The 21,815-nt window shown below is 43.1% G+C and overlaps 1 protein-coding gene across 1 annotated transcript in view; it reads right to left on the minus strand.

Moving 5' to 3' along the window:
- Nucleotides 1-21,815, minus strand: part of AOAH (acyloxyacyl hydrolase) — a 70,951-nt gene that overhangs the window by 40,802 nt on the left and 8,334 nt on the right. Inside the window, 4 exon segments of the mRNA XM_030499193.1 lie at nt 2,283-2,342; nt 9,825-9,924; nt 11,030-11,090; nt 15,405-15,500. Coding sequence (XP_030355053.1) covers nt 2,283-2,342; nt 9,825-9,924; nt 11,030-11,090; nt 15,405-15,500 — 317 coding nt within the window.

The following is a 21,815-nucleotide window of genomic DNA, read 5'->3' on the forward strand; positions in this document are numbered from 1 at the left end:
ACATGAATGGGTGGGCAGGAGACTGGTTTATACCCCTCTCTGCCTTGCAATTCCCTCAGCCCCCTCCATGGTTTCCCACTTCTCCCACTATCAGGCTGTGACTTGCAGGGACCACGTGCTCATGATGTGGTTGTAGGCACGGTGCTTGCTCTCATTAAATGCTACAGCCACGACTCTCTTTGTCATTCTTTCACTGCTATTGCCCAAAGATGCCTCTTAGTATCTTCCCCCATAAGAAAAGTTACTGCCAGAGGTGCTCACAATGATCGATAACACCAATATTTTATTCATTGCCTATTAACATTCCCTAATGACATTTCTGTAATTATTTTAATTGGGTTTGCAAAAAAGAATAATAATGAGCCCCTAATGCTTGTTGGTGTTTGGTTTAAGCCAGTTGCTCACAGATGGTTCACTGCTTCTAATGAATGGAGACATCTATTAGATTTTGGGGGGTTGTAGCCACTTTCACTGAATCTCTACATCTGGAAAATACCTTCTCTTTTTCTCAAACCCACAAGAATCCTAAGACATGCCCAGCAAATACAAAGGCCTGGGAGCCAGGCAGACCTCACATTCTCGTTACCAACAGCCATAATCACACATCTTTTTATGCACAGTCACACAGAGCTGCCAAGCAAAGATGGGCACAGCTAACTTGCAAGAACCTCTTCGGAAGACTTTCCCCAAACATACAATGGGGAAGAAGCAACCAAAATAGCAGATATGGGAAGAATGAGGATATATAATTTGATGTTTCTGTCTCGCATGAGCCAGAGCATAGAAGAGACCAGATGAATGTTTTTCTCTCTCCACCAATGTGGATGCAAAGATGCCCTACCACTCATTTAAAATAGGTTTCAGCAAGGGTCATTACAGGAAGCATGCTAAAATAACCGCATGAGAGGCCCAACGAACCACATGATGCTTCTTTTAATTTAAGCTGACCTGGTATTGTGCAGTTATAGAGGTTTAGAAATACATTGATTGGAGAAACCCAGCTATGACCTTGCTGCTTCTAGCTGGGACACAGTCTGCTTGTCCCTCCTGCTGGGAAATGGGCAACTAGGAACAGGAAGGGGCAAGGATTGAGTGAGGTACAGGGACATTGAGCAGCTTTGAGGATATGGGAGAGTAAAGGCAAACTGGAAGGAGGCTGGAAATCTCAGGCCATCAGTAGCACAGTGCTGAATAGGGAGGAAAATGAATAAGATCCTGCTGGTTGCTGTTCTGCAGGAGCCGAGACCCATCTCTCTGGCGCATTGTTTATTTCCCTGGCTTGGCAATTTGGCAATTGCCCAAAGACTAATTAGGAACCTCAATTTTCGCTGTTGTGAATAGCATCACAGTAAGGATTCAGGAAGAAGCAATATCAATAATTTCTTCACAAACAGCTAAAACATTTGCTCTGCATTAAGTGCCTGAAGACAACTGGAAGCAAACTGTGGCTGTGCTGACTCATGAAAGTGAACCCAGCAGAATAAAAGCTGCCCTTCCCTTCTCAGCTGCCCTTTAGAGATCCTCTAGAGATCTGAAAACTGGTGGAGGTGGGAAGATTTCAAAGCTGAAGAGGCAAAGGCAGCCTCTCACAAACAGAGGGAAAACATGCAGCATTTGCATTCAGGCCATTGCTTGAGTTTCAGGCAACCCCTAAGTGCAGTCACTGTGCTCTGACGCAGTGGCCCAGTTAATGAGGCTCCCTCTTACACACGGCTACGAGGGATGATAAGGGACAAGGAAGAAGCATGAAAGAAAGAGGAGCAATAATGAACACTGCAAGAAGTTTGAAGCTTCTCTGGGTGACAGAACAAAGAGCTAAGTGGGAAATTCCTGCTTTTGGAAAAAGCCTCAACAAAATCTATATCTGCTTGTACTTAGTTTTAAGGCTGGCTGCTGCACCAAAGGCAGGTTGGGCTAGTACAAGTGTCTCAGTGTGAAGACAAGCTATGAAGCTCTCAGATGAGATCCTCAGCTGCTGCATGAGTTTCAGACATAAATTTATGTCCGGGATGGATAAAGACAGTTATCCCTTCTCTACAAGCAGTTTGCATTTGTTGTGATGTTTTCTCCTGCTCTCTCCATACTTTCATGCTTCCTCTCTATCATCTCCCTCTTCTTTGCAGTTATCACCTCATAGAGCGCATCCTACACCAGGTAGGAGTGAGTCAGCATTCAGTTTGGTGCCCATCAGGTGGATTCACAAACGGGCAAAATAAACGAGGACTCACTCCTGCTACAATGCAAGTACACTGTGAAATATCCCCATGCCACTGATTTCTTACCAGGTCCTTGGAAGTCTTCATAATCCTTCGTGCTTTTCTTATTGCAGTACTCAGCCCAACCTAGGAGAGCAAAACCACAATAAATAAAATGAAATCAGCCTCACAGTACCCTACCAATTTTTCTCCCCATTTCCTATCTTTCTTTTTTGTAATATATCATCTCCAGCACAAAAAATGATGTATGAGTCCACAAACTCATCATCAGTTACATTTTATTGGACTAACAATCAGTTATCCAATCACCCCCTATGAAACCCCAGTTGCAAGAGTTTATTTAGTTTGCTCCAGGGCATCATTTATTTCCTAAGGTCCAGATCAGTTAAAAGAGCTGAGATTGATATCCTGACTGCACTATGTGAGGCTTCTCTAGTGACACTTCCTAAAGAACAACCCATCCATTAGATGGCCAAAAAAGGAATATATGTGCAGAGTTGTTGTGGAAGGGTACAGAGGAAACATTTGGTCTTACATGGATAAGGGTTATACTTTGCTGAGGTCCATCCCAGCAGGGGAACAGCTGGCACATGGGAAGGTACAAAGCAGGGAACAGAGTTTGGAAGGCAAATCTCCTGCTGAGGATCTAGGAAGGTTAGTTTTCATTGTGGAAATTCGTGCCCTGGAGGGAAAGCTCTTGCTGACAGTGGCAAGATTGTTTTGCTGCTGGGCCCACGAAAACTTGTGCTGAAGAAACATTTGGGGGTTCCTTCACAATGAAGAGACTTAAATAGAAAAGAAGAGTGGGAGAACCACCACAAGAAAAGGCCTTGGAAAGGCATCCTTATCCAGAGAACAGGCTGGCCATCATAAGGGCATGAGTCACAAGGAAGTCAACTACTGGTCATACCCCAATAATTCCTTAAATCCCTGTACACCATGCTCCCCCAAGGAAGAGAGGAAATTCTGCACAAGGGGCACCACCTGTGAGTGTGGGTGACAGCCAGGGACCAGCGCTGCTGGGAGCAGGAGGACGGATGGCATGGATGTGCCATGCATGGTGCAGCAGGGCTGTGACTGAATGCACCCCGGCAGCCTCTTACCATGGCCAAGCACTGCCAAGGTCCTGCTCTTGAGCCTTCCTCAAGGCTCTGCCATTGGAAAAACCACAACCAATACATTTTTGCAGCCTACCTTGTCCACAGCCCTGCCTCCTGCCTGGCTAAATGCCAATGCATGGGGAGTAAGCAGGGACTCTGCACCATCCTGTGAAGAGTTTAACCCCTGGCCTTAAGGACTTTGTCCCATACCACAGCACAGAAGGACCACACCAGTCTTCCTGCCACAAGGACTCTTGCCACCAGCATGCTTCCGCCTGCTGCTCCATCTTCACTTCTGGGCAATATTCATCCATCTCAGTGATGATAAGTCCCCTATGTTGTTTTTCTTGCATTTAGTAGGCTACCTTGGCAAACAGTCTTATCTGCAAGGCAGTACCTGTGTGATGGCCTCTCTCCTTCCCCTCAGCATTTGGCATGAAAAAGACTGAACATACTGCCTGTTTGCCCTCTTTCGGAAGGAATAACTGCTTTGAGCATTGGTAAAAATAATAAAACATAAAATAAAATAAAATATAAAATAAAATAAAATGAAATAAAATAAAACAAAAAAGGAGATAAAAATCAATTACTTCTGAAAACGTTTCAAATGGAAAGAAAAATCCGGTGCGTCACAGGCATGTTAGCACTTTGTTTCTGATCAAAACTGTAAGCAAGGACAAACTGTTCTCTCTGACAATGACCAGTCCCTCCTACAGCCCAGCCTGAGGACACAAGTGCTAGCTCCAAGGGAATGGTTCAGCACAAGTTTATATTTATCTGGCTAAAGCTACTGGAACTCAACATGGGGGGGAAAAAAGTATGCTTTGCCAAGTGGTAGTATTAAAGCATTTTGAGGAGAAAAAGTAACTATCCCTTGAGTGACGGCACCTGACTGAACAGCGGGCATGCCAGCTTGGAATATTAAAGCAGCATATATTTGCATTTAAAGCAACCATTACCAACGTGTTTTTGACTGGGGGTAAAATTTAGCATGTCATTATAATTGGGTTAGGCAGCGATCAGAGCAAATTAATTAACTGTGATATTCAAGGGTCAAAAATTGATATTGAACAATATAAAGGGATAAGGAAGAATAAGCATAAGCAGCAAACAACACGGACTTGTAAGTTACTGGGGTTTAATATATGCGTCATGTTAACATATGTGCTTAATCATAGAATTATTGAACAGTTTGGGTTGGAAGGGACCTTCAAAGGTCATCTAGTTCCAATCGCCTGCCGTGGGCAGGGACATCTTCAACCAGATCAGGTTGCCCATAACCACATCCAGTGTGGCCTTGAATGTCTAATTCATTGTGTCTATAGTCTTATAAAAATCTGGGTATGCCACAAATAGAGGAGAGATGCTAGGACACTGTTTACTAGTTTCTTCCCCTGGGCAATTGCTGTCCCCCGAACCCAAAGATGCATCTTGCATTTGTCATAGTTATGTTATACGTTACCAGCTGCTGTCATTTCTGCAATAAAATAGCTTGAGGGATGAGGTAAAGGGCTTAAAATGGAGTACGAGGGATGAAAAGTCTCCAGAGAGGTAGGATTTATCAATCCCTTTATGCTGGGCAGGGGAGGAGAGACATTTCTTGCTCTCAGCAGCAGAGCACGGGAAATGTACTCTGCAGACAGGTACAGCAATATTGCACACAGAGAGCAGGAAACAAGGGAGGAAAGGCTGAATCACCCCTGCATGTAGAAAATGCTCTCTATGAAATTCTAAGGCCAAGATCTCCCACTGCAACAGTTACTGCAGCCAGGACTCCGGGGTGAAGTACACAAGATATCCGCACCACAGATGGGACTGAGGGCAGGAGTGTCACTGGGATTTCATTCACTGCCTTCTTTCACTGTTCTTCACAGAGCCCATGTCTTCCCAGTCATGAATTTTTTGCCTGCAGATCTATTTCTCACCATAAACAAACACACAAAGCAACTCTAATTCTCGTTTATCACCCTTGTTAGCCAGCTCTTTCCCAGGAGAGCAGATAGTTACAAAATGCTCCAATTTTCCTTTCTAACTCATTTTCATCATCCTTTTACCAGGAGTACACAGACCAAGGTATCAAAATGCTGCAAAGCTTGTTAAACAGCACTGGCAAAACTGAGATTTGTTCTACAACTCCCACCTTTCATCCTGCAGAGTCTGTACAGGGAATCTTTACAGTCATATGGGACAGCCAAACCAAAGGATACATACTTTGGATGCAAAATATGCATCCAAATACTTTGGATGCGAAATAGGGACCTTCTCTGCAAGCCCAGATCTAAACCAAGCCTGACTCAGTCCTTTCTCTTCCCAGGGAAATTACTCTGACTTCTGCTCATTTTATACCCCTTGATTCTTTCGGTCTTGGCCTCTGTGTGTCCTGGATGAAACATTCTGATTTACCTTTTCTAGCTTGCCTCTGCAAAACACAGTCAGCATCCACAAGCAACGCTTCCTTGTCCTTACACTTTTGTGCCCGAGACTTCTTTGCTGGGGTCCTGCCTGAGGCAGCCTCTGCATTGGTACGACACAGCTACACACAGCACCCTCCTAACCCCATGCCACCCTATTTCCTTCAGCTTTATTTGGTGGTAAGGTGGAGTTGTGGGGTTTGAGGTTTGGGAGTTGTGTTTCAGTAGATTTTAGCTGTTTCCAAAAAGAAAGGCTAAAAGAAGGGCATTTGGCTCCCCAGGACCTATCCTGCCTCCCAGGCTTTACAGCCCGTGGTCTCAAAGGAAGGGAACAGGTCTGATCCTGGCTGCAGTAATGTCTGTGAGGGATGTGGCTTTTGCTCTTTACACATCAGTGAAAGACCTGATGGAGGGGACATGAACAAGCATGAGTGCTTGTGGCAATGGCACTTCTTTTGGTAAGATAAAATGACATTAGAATAAATATGCATATTTTTGCTGATGCAAGATGACTCCCGGCAAAATCCTACTGCTGCAGATTAAGCTGAAACCTGCAGCCACATGGTCTCTGATAGTCCAGAGCATAAAAGTGATGGGGAGCAGAAGAGGCACTCTGAAAGGCAGAAAGAAGAGTACAGGCTAGCTCCTTCTAACACAGGCCATTTAAGGGATTGCCAGCAGCAGGACTCCGGTGCTGAAGTTAAGCCACTATTCTGGCCCCAACAAAATCAATTAAAGTATTGCCATTTAACTGAACAGGCCAACTGGCTTAAAGCAATCTAGAGACAAGCTGAGAATAGCCTTCTGCAAACCTGCTTGCTCCCAGGGCCAGAAAGGGCACTCGGTAGGCAGTGTCTAAAATCCCTCGCCTTCTTTCAGCCCTTTTCTCTCGCTAGAGGAATGACTCTCTACCACAGGAAGTCCTTCACCATTTGAGCTGATAAACCTTTTTGACTAAAAAAATACTCAACCATCCTAAAGCTTGGATACCTGTACCCACTGTCAGTGTTCTGGAGTGGCGCTGCAGCAGATGTAAAGAGTATCTGCTGTTGATGCAGCTTAACCACAAGGTATATTACAGCAGCTTTAGCTACCACCCAGTTTTCAGCACCTATGGAAAGCCTACTTCTGGTGTGCCATATGGGTCTCATGGGAGGTCATTCTCCCCCTCTACTCTGCTGTCGTGAGACTCCACTTGGAGTGTAGTGTACAGTTCTGGTGTCCCCAGCATAAGAAGGACATGGAGCTGTTGGAGCAAGCCCAGAGGAGGCCACGAGGATGATCAGGGGCTGGAGCACCTCCTGTGTGATGACAGTCTGAGAACATTGGAGCTGTTCAGCCTGGAGAAGAGAAGCTGCTTGGAGAACTCAGAGCAGCTTCCAGTGTCTGAAGGGGGCTACAAGGATGCTGGAGAGAGACTCTTCAACAGGGACTGTAGTGATAGGACAAGGGGTGGTGGGTTCAAACTGAAACAGGGGAAGTTCAGGTTAGATATAAGGAAGAAGTTCTTCCCTGTGAGGGTGCTGAGGTGCTGGCACAGGGTGCCCAGAGAAGCTGTGGCTGCCCCATCCCTGGCAGTGTTCAAGGCCAGGTTGGACACAGGGGCTTGGAGCAACCTGCTCTAGTGGAAGGTGTCCCTGTCTGTGGCAGGGGTTGGGACTGGATGAGTTTAAGGTGCCTTCCAACACAAACCAGTCTGGGATTCTATGATTCTGTTATTTTGCTTCCCGACTTGCAGGACTCCTCGGTGTTGCTATCCTCATACTAAGGGTAGAGGAGAATCTCTTTTTGGGCAGCTAGGATGCAGTGCGAGAGACCACACTTGCCCAGGTTGGATGTTCTCCTCCTCTAAATCTTCACTTGAGAGCATTGCTCTTGGTTCAATCAGAGCAAGACTTTGTATTCATAATTAGAGCTAAGCCTCCTAGAATAATTGTAGAGTGTTAATGGCTCCAGGCAGGCTGGCAAAAAAATCATTTGGGCTAATTTGTCAGAGACCAGGGAAGTATGTAATATAATGCACGTATCATTTACTCAGCTTGCAGTGTCTCCGTTATGTAGATAGTTCCCAAAGCCACTAAAGCAGGGGTTCTTCTTTCCTCAAGACACACAATCTCACTAGATCAACGTCACAGGAGCAGAACAAAATAAACACTGACTGAAAAAGCAGCTACATGTTGATATTTGCCACCTTCAAGGCAATTAAAGGTGAACACTATACAGCCTTATAAGGGCAAGTAACTCTACGTTTATTATAAGTAACTCTCTTTGTTTTACTCCCTTTGCCAGTACAAATCTGATACTAATTCTGGGAAAATGGGCATCCAGAAGTCTAAATGAATAAACGAAGTACCTGAGAATCAATAGAGTTGAACAAACCAGTCATTAGTATTAAAGTCTTGTTGAAACACTTGGCAGGGGACTGCGCCAACATTTGCGGGGTCATATAACTGAAGCGATCAATCAAATTACAAACCAAAGAAGCAAATGTGAGGTAAACCGCATTTTATGCATCTGTGTCTCTGATTGTGTATTAATTTTTTCACCCATAATTCATCTTTACTCAGTCTGACTTGTCACAGAGTTACTGCGGGCAATTTATCAAACCCTTGAGCATGAACTCTAAACACTGCTGTTCTATCTCCTGCAGCCTCCTCACGCTGTCTCAGGGCATCAGGTGAGCTAAACAGGAGAGATTTGTGGACAGAATTCCCTTATTCCTGATGAGAAACAAAAGGACCTTGACAGAAAGGGATTTTACTACCACTTGGAAGGGAGAGGGTTTGCTTGAGTCACTCACTCAGAAGAAGTCTCCAGGCCATGCAAATGAGAGTCCAACTTTTGTTTAAAGAAGAAACCCAAAAAAGCCCCTGTTCCCAGACTCATGGGAGGTGGGTGGAAGGACCCATGAACTGTTTTACCAGATGCAGGATTTCTGAAGGAACTAATTTGATGAAGTCTGGCCAACATCCTGGTTGAGCCAAGTTAGTGTGGGCCCTCTCTACTGCCTGCACTCATCTTCTTTCACCCCTGCCTGGTTGCACACTTACTTATCTCTATGTTGGCATAACATGGAGCATAGTAGTCATATGGGACATACGCCTGCTGTAAAACAAATGTTACTGCCATTCATGGAAGGCAAGTGTTTCTTAATATTGACAGAACTAAACCCATGCTGGAGATGAACCACAGCTCGCCAAAGCCCATAAAAAGACTCTGATTTCAATAGCTGTTGGATGAGGCCCTGTGTAAAACATATTATGAACACCTTTGGAAATCAAACATGTCTTTATCCACCCGGATGCAGGGAAAAAGATTTACAAAAATAGCTGCTTTTGTGAATCACTTGTTTTTTAGCACTGCCAGACAACCACCATCACTCACAGGTTTTAGTGTGACCAGTGATGACTGGGGAAAAATACCCAATCCACAACCAACAAATTCCCCAAAATCTGTTTAGACACCTATGAAGATATGTATGTGTCCAAGTGACAAAGGTCTAGGACATGCAATCAAGTTACTGTGGTGTAGCAAGTAACTGTACATCAAAAAAGGGATGGTAACTAAATATGTTTCCAGCCTGTGGCAAAAGATTGTGCGTTATCTTAAATCTCTTGCATTGAAGACTAATCCAAGTCTAATAACCCTGCATTTACAGTAGATAACTAGAACCCACACAGGCTGCCACAGCAGATTAGGCAATGTGGGGATATACCACCATGTCACCCATGCCATGGTGCCATGGTGGTATAGATGAACGTGGGCTGAGTATCTGGTTTGGGATTATTGTACAATAAGGTGTGGGCAAAGTGAGATTTTATTTTCCCTACTCTTCTTCTCTGACCCAGCCTGGCACAAGAGAATTTAGCCCTGTAATCCCCACTCTCCAACAACCACAGCAGTGATGGTCCACACAGCTAATGTGTGTTATGTACCTCCTCTTCAAACAGAAACTTCCTCAAAGTGTCCACACTCAGAATGTTGAAGTCTATTTCCCAGACAATGGACATGCACTGGAAGCCCCTGTACCCTTGAGTTCCAGCTTAAAAGACCTTCCACAGTCAGTAGCTTTGAAAAAAAGTGGAAAACCAACTCACCTTTGGAGGACTGTAGAGATGACAAAGCGGTTGTCCTGGATCCTGTTTACACAGCTTCAACGAATGGCAGATCACATCAGCATTCATTTCCCTGTCTATGCTGAAGGAAATGGTGCATAAACAAAGACTATTATGTTCTTCTGGGTGCTTGCAAGTAGAAGCTATTTCCATGGGAAGCTAAATCTCCCCGAAACCAAACAATGACCTCAGCTCTCTTCACTGGGGCTCCTAATCGCTTCGCTGCTCAGTACAGTGCTGGGTCCTAACGATTTTCTGCCATGGCATCCTATTCAGCATTTAAAATTGGGTCCCAGGATGAAGAAAAAGCACTGTGCTTTATATACAGCACCTGAATCAAATACACTAGGATTGTTCTGTTTTTTTTAATAAATCATAAATCTGGCAAAGATTTAGAGGTTAAAGTTAATGCATATGCAATTTGGCACATAGGAATGTTCAATCATTAACTCAAGAAAATAACCAGAAATCCTTCAAAGATCCTTAAACCTTTATTCACCAAGCACAACTGCAAGGATTGCTTCTTGCTTTTTGGGATACACCTCTGGGCTAATCAGGAATTAAATGAAAAGTGTGATTATAGCACTGCTTAGTCCTGTAAGCACTTTGCAGTCCCTTGGCTAGTTTTAAAAAGAAAAGTGAAAACGCTGGGGAGAAAGCAGGTCTAGCAAAAGCTCTGTTAATTAAACTAAGGACTTTTAAAGGGGAATAAAATGACCTACATTTTATTGTTTTAATCACTTACATTACTTAGTAGGCTTCCCCAAGAGTGTGTATCAAGGTTGGGGCTGAGAGCACGTAGGGGTCGACAATTAGAAAGCTTGATTAAAGGTAGAAGGGAAAGCAAGAGCCAAGCGTTACAGGAGTGTGACTGTAGAATGTGTCTCACACACATGGGTTATTCAAATTCCTCCCTCAGCCAAACAAGCTGTATTTCAAAAGGTAATTACATCAGGTGGGCCTGATCTGAGATTCAAATGGGAGTATGAAAATGGTTACCCGTGGCAGCCTGTGTTTATTCACTCAGAAAGAGCTGTGCCAAATGCCAAACCAGAATCACTCTCAAGCATCTCTGCTTTAATAATAATAATGTGATTTCAAGAATGAAAGCCCTGCACTTCAATCCAGCAGTGCATCTGTACATGTCAAGAACAAACTAAGACCTGAGAGGACACAGCAATACTTACAGCTCAGCTATGTGTGGTCCATAAAGTTCAGCAAGTATGTAACAGAAACCTTGCAGTTTCTCTAGAAAACATAAATTTTTTGTAACTAATTGAGCATGGTGAAAGTGGTTTTATAACAGCCAAAATACAGCAGGAGTTGGTTCACTAAGGTGAATGCTGTTTATCTTAGGAGAATGTATGTGAATTTATGATCTCAGCATATCACCAGAGAATGGGAAAACATGAAGTTCTAACCTTGCCTAAAACCCCTCTCTAGCTGTAGGCTAGAGAAGCCAACATGACAAAGACTAAAAAGGGTAACTAGTATTAGTTAAATGTTCCCAGTGTAGCATCATGAAAATAAATCCTACATGCTGCAGCATCTTCTAAGCAGTTTAAACAAACAGCTCGGTAGGTTTGCAAGAAAGAAAACAAACACATGAATCAAAGTGCAGAAAGTGATGTTGGGCTTGATGCTACTGTCAGAGCTGCCACAGAGCTTCTGGGGGGTTGTGAGAGTTAAGAGAATATGCTTTGTGTAGAGTAGGAGTTGCACAGGAGTAATTGCACCCAAACAAATATTTGACACTTTTTGTTTGGATTCCTTTCAGCCTGCAGCCGTGTGCCTTTTCAGGATGCTGGCTTAGGTGGTTTGCTTTAATCTGGGTGAAGCAAGCTCTCCGTGCTCTCCAGAGACAGCTCATACCAGGTTTCTTTAAGGTACCATTGTAGAAACAGAGTGGTCCCCACACCCAGGCAAACACTTGGGGATCTGAATACAGATACACTGGTCTGACATTTCCCATGAAGGAAAACTGACCATTTCTTGGCCTGAACAGACAAGAGCTGGTTAAGCACACACGTATCCTGCAAAGGAAGTCTCAAGCCTCGTTTCGGCAGGAGCTGTGTTTTGAAAAGTCACGGAGAGGCAGGTTCATACAAGTGCAGCGAAAACAAACTTGCAGCTCCTGAAATTCCTGAGAGTTGTTGTTTTCTCTTGCACTTCCATTATCCAGACAGATAACTATCTGCACTTGGGGAAGAAAACAGAGTGTGCCCTTCTTTAGAAACACCCAAAGCAGCTGCTTCCCTCCAATTTTGGGCTGAACGTTCAATTTTAACCAGAATCAGGATATGCCCAGGGCTGGGGGTCTGCTGCATACCAGGAGGGTGGTTTTGCTCTGGGGAGGGTACAAAGCCTCACAGCACTGACTCAATCAGTAGGCATGGGTGTGCTCTCACTCCCACAGCTCCTATCCTGCCAGGACTGCAGACACCCTGGCTGGCAACCAGCGCCCAGGAAAGAAGGGCTGGGACCAGAAGGGCATAGCAGGGAATGAGAGATGATATCCTCAGCATATGATGTTGCAGACAGCATCTGTAACTACGATAGCTGATTTTTCTTATCCTATGCCAGGTGTTTTATTACAATCAAATTATTAGCTTCATTTCTTCACCTCCTTTGCCACATAACTACTCTCTATTGGCTCTTTAGAAGCAATCTGCAAGTTAAAAATTGGTCTCCTGGCTAGAATTACATTCTATTCTTGTTCACCTAAAAGGAAAGACATCACAGACATCAATAACCCTGCGTTCGGTATCATCGCTGATTAAAACTCCCTCTCATGAGGCTTACCATCAAGGCACCTGGCTAACTATAGGAGACTGCAGGAGAAGGTGGCTGGCTTCCCCAACCCAGGAGGGGAGGCTGGGGAGCTGATGTTGGGGGTCTGCTGGTCACCCTGATTTCTAAGCACTGCTGTCCTTATGTATAGAGGAAACTTGGCATGTGACTACCCCACAGTGTAACAAATAGCTGGTAAAAAGAACAGCAATAACATAAAATTATTATTGAGCATATAGAGTCCTCTTGGAAGATGCTAATGCTATTCAGGCTTTAGCTTCCAGCAAAACAGACCCAAACCACAGGCAGTGTTTATAGGACTTGCCCTCCGAGCCAGCCAGCCTTCATGCATTCAAAAACCTCCAGCTCTGCTAACACACACAAGGCGAAGTTATTGCAGAGAGAAAGCTCTGCTAGGAGAAAGCTGCGTAAGTCAGAAAGGAGGGGAAGAAAGAGAGAGAGAGGGGAAATGATGAGTAACTTCGATTGTTCAGGGGCAAGAGAAGACCTTAAACCAAACTAAATGCAGAAAAATCTACAGAAAATTTAGAGTATACTTGCTTTTGCCCTGCTTTGGGTAAAAGAGATCCCCTGAACTGCCCTGTTACATGGCTGTTGTGTACACAAGACTGTACAAGCTACTAGGAAGAAAATTGACTCTATTCTAGCCAAAACCAGGACAATGATAAAACCCCAGAAGGTTTTCCTCTATAGCTTCATAGTCCTAGAAACACAATTCTGGTGTTTATCCCCTGAATCTCAGGGGATAAATATTTGCAAGAAAGATGGTATTAATCAGGATGCCATTTCCACTTGAGCTCTGTGGTGTTTACACAGCAGTGGCTGACACAGAGGCTCAGAGGCAACGCCAGAGGCAGGCGGTCTCAATGCACATCTCAGGTACCAGGCACCTCTGCTTCATCAGGCAGCCTGCCAGTGTCCAGGCAAACATCCATCCTTGCTAATATTTCTTACACCATAAATACTGCCCATTCCCCTAGACCTGGCCTTTCTGATTGCTCAAGAGTCTCCTTCGCTCATGGTGTCACTGTTCTAATTTTCATAGGTTTATTGGCCTTGTTGCTTGAATCACACACATTACAAATATTCCCATATAAGTAAGGGTGCAACTGTGTCTTCTGCACAGCCTACAGGGATTAAGTGGGATTGACGGGTACTGAATTCTTCTCTCTCATTTTCCCTGTTCTTGAACATCATTTAGCTTCACTGAAGGCTTGATCAAGCCACAACTTGATTGTAATTGAAATGATATGAAGCCCTTTAAAAAACCACAGAAGTTCTTGTTCCCATTTTGGCCTTAGGAAAAGCTCCATTGCCATTAATATGTTGCTGTCATTCTTGCAATCAGCTGTAGGCATGTGTATAATAAGGAAGTCGTTCCTTCAGGTGAAATGGCATGGCCTGCTCTAGTAGGTTTGCTCCTCATGAGCATCTTCTATTGTTTCAAGCAGCAAGAGGCAACTAGGCTGCAGCGTTCACCTTCCAGAAGAGGATAAACCTGTAGCTCTCACAAAATCCATAGGATTTTTCACTCTTTTCAAGTTCAGGGTCAGCTTTTTTTTCTGTTGGGTGTATCCACACATCTCACAGAAGGTAACTGGATTATCCAGGTTTAACTCAATGGATAATAGGATTTTATGTGTGTAAAGAATGGCAGATGAAAAGAAATATCTTGACATGTCAGTGGAACAAGGTCCACTGAGTGAATCATGAGCACAGAGCTAGCATGTCATATCTTAAAGAAGAAAATTGTATTTTAATAACAGGATCGGTGCTTCTAATTGCAACTTCACAGTTGTGTGCCTGTAATTTAAAACACTGAGGATATGACTTATGGAATAGAAATCTGATAAGCATCATTCTATCAATGAATGAATCCCAGCAATTACCTCCCTGCCCCAACCTGCATCGAGAAATCCCCTCTTGGAAAGGAGGGAATTAATATTCTACACGCATCTTCTGTGAAACTAGGGTCTACAGAGCAAGATGGTTTCTTAGAGATACGATTTGTGAAGTCCTGTATAAACAACTTTAAAATGAAGAATCCTAAGCTGTCTTTTTACATTTATAGTGTTAAAAAGATATCATGAATGTGAGATCTAGTCACTTAGTCTCTGAAGCACAACGCTATTCTGGCATTCAAACCATTCTCTATTTAGGGATGTGCATTCAGACAGCTGAGATCCTTTGGGCAGATAAAATGTGGGGCAGAAAAAGGGGAGTCCACATTTATTCATATGGAATAGCTATTGCTTTTGAAATGTGTATCATCAGTTACATTTCAATAGCTTTTCCGTGCAGAACAAATGCTCACATCTTATATCTGCCAACCTCAGCTCGTTTTTGAGATTCTACAACAGTGGTTTCCTAGACCTGCTGAAAACATTTTCATCTTCACAGCTGCTATAAAGACCCGTATCAGCAAGACACAGGAGTGGCTGGGCATACACTGAAAGAATAGATTATTCTTAAGCTGCTAACAAAGAGACAAAGGGGAGAAAAAGGGAGGGAAGGGGTCTGCGTGTGTTGGTCCCGTTCACCCTAACTTTGGGATAAAATCCCAGCTCTAAAGCCATCTGAGCCATACACTGACTTCCCTTCAGATAACAACTTGCTATCTTTCAGCTCCATTCATTTGAGATGCTGCACGAGCAGTGGATAAAGCCTTTTCAGGCTCCTCGTGTGAATTTTTAATTAACAGAGACATATAGCAGAACCAACATAACATATGGCATATTATTGGGTACTTACCAGGTATGTAGCTGCACAGCCTCTCCATGGCTGCCTTTACTGTACTGTTGTGCCACTGTGCAAGCTGTTCGATTACAGACACCACAAGCACGCACCCTTCAAACAAACAAAGAGTGAATACAGTTACCTGTAAAGTCTGATGGAGCACCCTGTGCCATGGAAGTATTTCAAGCATTGTTGGGCATTTCATTTCTTGAGATGCTCCATGGCAGATCAGTGTTCAAGGGGAAAAAATACCTGTGAATTTTAGTCTTTACTCACAACCTGTAGGTTATCACAGAGAGGATGCCAGAGGAGTGCATGGAACAGCCTGGCTTTTACAGCATTGGGTGTTGCTCCTGGAATAATGACTTTCCATCCTTTCAAGGATGAAAATTAAGGAGCCAGGGGGACAGCCACTGTTACAACTGCCTGCTTGGCCACCTGCTTCCTCATTATTTCCCACAAGAAAAAGGACACAGGTCTGCACTTGATGGAATTTCTACACTTCTCAACACACGCCACACAGAGAGCTACCAAAAAACAAATGGGTGTGACAGCCTGCAAAGAGATGTCACGAAGCAGACGTATGTGCTGAGCACCGCAAAGCACTCGAGGCATCAGCTCTTCAATAACTTCCCTCTGAAGCCCAGCAGTGTTTGGCATGCGCAGGGCTGCTGGGCCCAGCTATGCATTTGTTAATGCCAAAATATCTCCAGAGTTCACTCTGCTCTCCTTCTGTGGCTGGAAAGAACCCATTCCCTAAAACCTATGAAGCCGGTTATTTCTCATCACAAATCTGGGGGTGAGCAAGGCTAAAGCGCAGCTGCTCCTTGGACTAGCTGTGGCTGAGACCCAAGACCTTGCATAGGGAAGTATTTCTTGAGATGTGCAGCACTTTTTCTGATATTTTATGGGATGAAGTAGGTTCAATATAATCCCCACATAGCAATCATTCAAAATCCACCTGATGGCCATAAGTGGTTCATTTCAAGTGAGTTTTGAATTGCTGTAGGCCCAGCATTGTGCTCTGTCTCTGAAGTGGCTTCATCATTTTACAATGAAGCCATGTTTGGTGATTCCAGTTCTGAGCAATATAATCAGACCCGGCAGCCAGAGTGAGATCCCAGCCTGTGTAACAGAGCTGGGTATCCCAGGCAGCCAGGAGACAAGAACACCAGTTTCCAGCAGCCTGAATAAAGATTTCTCTTTGAAATCTCTGTAGCTGAACCCTGTTTCCTCCTCTCTGCAAGAAATCTCAGCTCTCAGGACTTGCTCTGGCAGTCTAGAAATGGAGGAGAGCTGTGGCATTTGGATGTGGCTGCAGATCTACCTTTTCCCAAAGCTCAAGAGCATTAGTGTTCAGGATTTCAGACTGGCATAGCTCTTCAAAGTGAGCTTTTCGATTCCTTCCAAACACTGCTGCCTCTGTGCTATTAAATCAAAGTGCTGTTTTTAATGCAAATAACTTTGATGCTCCTATGGATTAAGAAGCAAGTCAAAGAGGAGGTAATACAATTGGATCTTGCTGTAAGACCAATATCTTTTAGTCTTCTATTACTTCTTCTACCCCAAATACAGTAATCCAGTGGAAATTACAGTGAACTTGCCACCTTTTTTGCAGGGATAAAAGCCCACTTCTCCATACTTATTCAATAAAACGCTCACTCAAAGTCCTCTGTGGAATGATTTATAAAGCATGCTAAGAGCCATTACCTCCAGTCAGCCTGAAAAAAAAGAAGAACAAACAGAGGCAGATAAAACCAAGAGAAAACACTGAAGCAAGCCATTCCTTCTGTCCTCTCCCTCCCAAACATAGCCAGAGGCTATTCCAAAGAATTTACAGGTAATTAAAACACAATAGCTCATAAAGAAGAAGAAGAAAAAAGTATAATAATAAAGACCGAAACTAAAACCAAAGGGGACATCCAAGCTCGAGGGTAGAGCATGCGCAGGAGTTGTGCTCAAAGAACAGCCCAGGGCCATCTGGTCCCTGTTTAACCTCCATCACTTAGTGCTGGGATGGTGGTGCACATCCTGGAAACATACCTAAAAGACATTGCTTAACTTCATACTTACAAGGCCATGTTATTAACACACATGAGCAACCTACAGTCAACCAAAGCTTTGGTTGACCTTTGTCTGCTTTCTCTGCCTGTTTTATTCATGAGGATGGAAAAATTAAATGACTAAAATGATGTTTAACCACAAACCCACGTATTCTTGCTGTGCCTTCCTTTCTTCTCTTACCAAGGTCAGGCCTTCATCAAACAATCTTGCTGTCTAGAAGTCAGAAAGACAACAAGAAGTCCAAGCAGAGAGATGGGAAGGAGCTTTGATTTTTTTCTAAAGGAGGCAGCTTTTGCTGTTTTTCCTCTCATTCTTTCACATTGGGAGCTTGAGGAAGCTACAGAGCAAAATGCTTCAGCAGGCAGAGGAGCTGGGGGAGCAGACAGTCTCCAAAACACAGGCTGAAGCAGAACTGGGCACAGTTCTGCCTAATGATTGGTCTCAGGGTAGGGGTGCAAAGAAGCTCCTCCCTCTGACTCAGATGTTGTCCCATGACTCTCATTTTCTTCTCACCTCCAGTAGAGTCGATGCAAAGGAAGAGGCTTATGGGCAAACAGCCTGAGTGCTCGAAATCCAAACAGTTGGGCTGAGGATAAAAACATCCCTGGTATTTCCATTTCCTCTCTTTTGCAAGAAGACAGTCTCCTCTGAAGATGTGAGTTTCTCACACTTGTCAAAGTAACATGTGGGGTGGGGAGGGAATAGATATTTTTGGTTCAGCTCAGCTGAATATAAACAGAATTCTTAGTCACAAACACAACCATGCAGGTAACCCTACTCATGGACTGGTATCCCAGCAATTCAATGGAAATTCTTCATGTTGATAAGTCAGACAATTTTGTGTCTATCGAACCAGGCCCAAAGGGAGATTTGCTTCACATGAGAATTAACGGAGCCATCGCTGAGTTTGTGCAGTACTTCAGGCAGTAGCTGGGACTACTAGATGCTATATGGATATAAATAACAATAATAATAGCCTGGCTACTCGGGAAAAAGCCAGGCGCCACATTTTTTTCTGGATAAAAACATGCTCCCCCCAGTAATTCAGTTTTATCCTCTAGGAGAACCTATGTCCTGTAGGTAAAGCCTCAAAAGATTAGTGTCTATAAGTGAACTTTAACTCAGACTATCCTCATTCCTACTACAAACCTGTTCTCTTTTTAATCATACGCATCGTCTTCCTCTGGAGTTAGTGGCAGAAAAAGAATTCACTGTTGGCTGCAGCATAAGAGGCACTAACCTCTAATGAAATGAAGTCTCGCTGCACACCAAATATCATCTGAAGTGCTAACTAGTTATCCTAGCCTTTAATGGGTCTTAATTCTGCTGGCTAAAAATGGAAATTAAGTAGTTAGCTAAAAAAGGACATAGGGAAATCAGCTGTAGAAATATCACTGCTTTAATTACGATGTGTGCAAGATTATAAACTTTTTAATACTTCAGCATCAGTAGAAAAGCACTTCCAGATCTGGCCATTAGCAACTCTTGCTTGCTTTTTTAATTTAGCAGATATTTAGATGTGATTTATTTCTCATCAGGAGCTGGGCACATACACAGCAATGTAGATTGGCTTCTTAATTAAAGGTTAAAAAAAGCTCTAAATCTTTTACAGTTGCACATGATTTTCTTTAGAAACATGTTTCCAGAAACTGACTTTGCTGTCTCACCTCAATAACAGGTTTCCTTGACAGGCTGGAGGATGTTTTCTCTGGAAAAAATTCATTGGCATTGTAATGCCTACTGGCCATTAGAAACTAGACTCTGGCATTAATAAAACGGCTGTCTCTTTTAGAGATAGTTTGTCCCATCTGCTATTAATTTCTGAAGAGATAAGAGAAAACCATAACCATTTTGCTCAGCAGCAGTAATCTGCAAACTAACATGTCAGGAAGTACTTTTCTCCATGTAGTGTGTAATAATAAAAAATAGCATGTAATAATAAAATGACATTTCCAATAAGCTCAGGGAAAAAAAAAAAATCACCTCCTGATAATAAAATCAGAGCTAGAGAAATTCATTCCCTCGCTGTGAAGCCTCTGGCAGTTTGAGCAGACTATTTAACTTAATCCACTTCTGCCGTACACGTTTGAAAGGCTCTATAATTAGAATTACACCTAGGGATGTCAAGAAGTGGCTGGGTAGTGAAAGCTGCCCCTTTTAAGTTTCTGATCTGTAGATATATTTGTCTGAGCAAAACTCTGTTAAATGGGATTTCTGGTACCTGGCACATCCCCTTTGCCATCCTTTGCTCATGTTCCTGGGTGCTGGAGATGTTTTTTGCCTTCCAGCCAGATCGCTGTTCCCCACACATAAGTTAAATGTACCCCCTGGAGCACCAGGAGGAAATAAGCCCCCCAGAAGTGGCCTTGGACACAAATAGCTCTCAGCCAGCCAGGCTGCAGTCACCCTGCTTGCTCCTGGTGGAGCAGGAGCTGCAGCCTCGCTTGGTGAAGAGACAAAGTTCTGCCTCAGATATCTGCCTGCACCAACAAGACCCTGAATAAATGAACCTGTCTATCACATTCCTGGTTTTATAACGTTCTAAGATGGAGGTTTTCCCAAAGCACAGTCTTCACTTCTTCCATTTAAAGATGAGCATAGGCTCCAATGCATCTCTTAAAGCCTACAGATGAGGAGTCCCCAGAGCCTGTCTACAAAAGAGGATATTGCTATTCCCTGTGAAGATGCTGTTGATCTGGTGCAAAAACACCTCTTTCCAAATTCATCTCATCCGGTTCCAGTTCAACCTGGAACAAGATATTCCAGTTTGAAAGAAGGGCATTCACATGGGGAGCTAATAAGAAATCAGGTTTTATCCTCTGAGATGGGGACATGCATGTGGGCATTCCAGGTGCAGGCAGACCATGGATATGCAACATTACAGTACAGGAATGTTTTGTTTTTCATTATATATTCCTTTCCTAATATTTCCCAATACCCATTTTGCCTACTTTAACTGCTTCTCAGCACTGAGTTGACACTTTCATAGAACACCCCTTTATAACTTCAAGATTTCATTCCAGTGTGGAAATACTCAGCTCAAGTAACGTAACTGTATAATGCCAAGTTAGGATAGTTATTTTCCCATATACAGCCAGAGGATTTGTTGCTTTGAAAGATGATTTAGAAAGGGACCTGAGTGGAAAAATCTTTTAACTCAGACTTTGCTTCCTATTCCATTTACGGTGCTAAAGTATTTCATAGAGATACTGAAGTGATGGAATATAATTACAGGTATCCAAACTCAAACATGCTGGCATACACAAGACCTTTTCGCCCTAACTTTGCTAAGTGCCATAAAATATCTTGGAAATGCTAAATCTTGGTACAATATTACAAAACCTGCTATTGGGCATAAAAGTATATATAGTATACGCCCTAAAGACATTTTTGAAATATTAATATCAACATAGCAGTATTTCGAGTGCACTGTAGCTCTGTAACAAACCCAGCAAATCCTGGAACATCAGTTATCATTTCTGTTGCTCATGCAATAGCAGTGAGCCACTTCAGAACCCTAACTTCAGAGCTCCATCCATTGTTCTTTCCTTAAGACACCCAATGAGGACTCTGATACAGTTAAACCAGTACAGAAAATTCAGTTTGCATCTAGTGGAAAACTCTGGTATTCCCACCCGCCAGCCAAATAGATCCCTACTATTTCCTATGTTACACTTTAAAGAGCCCTATTTAACAAAATCTATAGCCCCAGGCATTTCCAATGGAAATGCTTCCTACATTAATTAATAGAAGGGGAAAAAAAAAGGTCTATGCATGTGTTCCATTAACATATTTTTCTTTTCCAAATCAGGAAAGAGTATTAAAAATTTACTAAATGGTGGCAAAGGAAGTTAATGTAACTGGATAACTTCATCCTTGTAGCAAAGGTTTGACCACTTGAAGATTCTGAAAGCACAAAACTTGTTTCAGATACACAGTTCCTAAAAAAACCCACTGAACCTGATTCCCTTAAACATAAGAAATTCTGAATAGGGCTAACGTGAACAAGAGTGGGAAGCACACACACTGTGGCAATCAGCAGCCAAAAAGACAATCCACACTAAATAAATAAGATTATCAAAGAAAATTTATACTAAAGGCAGGCATCAGTAAAGTAAAACATACAAGGCTACCCATGTCTACAAATGCACATATGAATATATATGGTTGTGTATTTAGACACACACACATGTATATATGTCGGTATGGTAAGCACACCTTTTTATTGTGATCAATACAGATATTTGCATTTTACAGACATAAACATGCAGTAAGACTTGGGGTGATTTAGAAAATGAATTTTTTCACCATCAGTTGCTGAAAAACATGAATAGTGGTAGAAAATATTCTTATTTTAATACT

The sequence above is a fragment of the Strigops habroptila genome, chromosome 1, assembly GCF_004027225.2.
Source record: "Strigops habroptila isolate Jane chromosome 1, bStrHab1.2.pri, whole genome shotgun sequence".
NCBI classification, from domain to species: Eukaryota; Metazoa; Chordata; class Aves; order Psittaciformes; family Psittacidae; genus Strigops; species Strigops habroptila.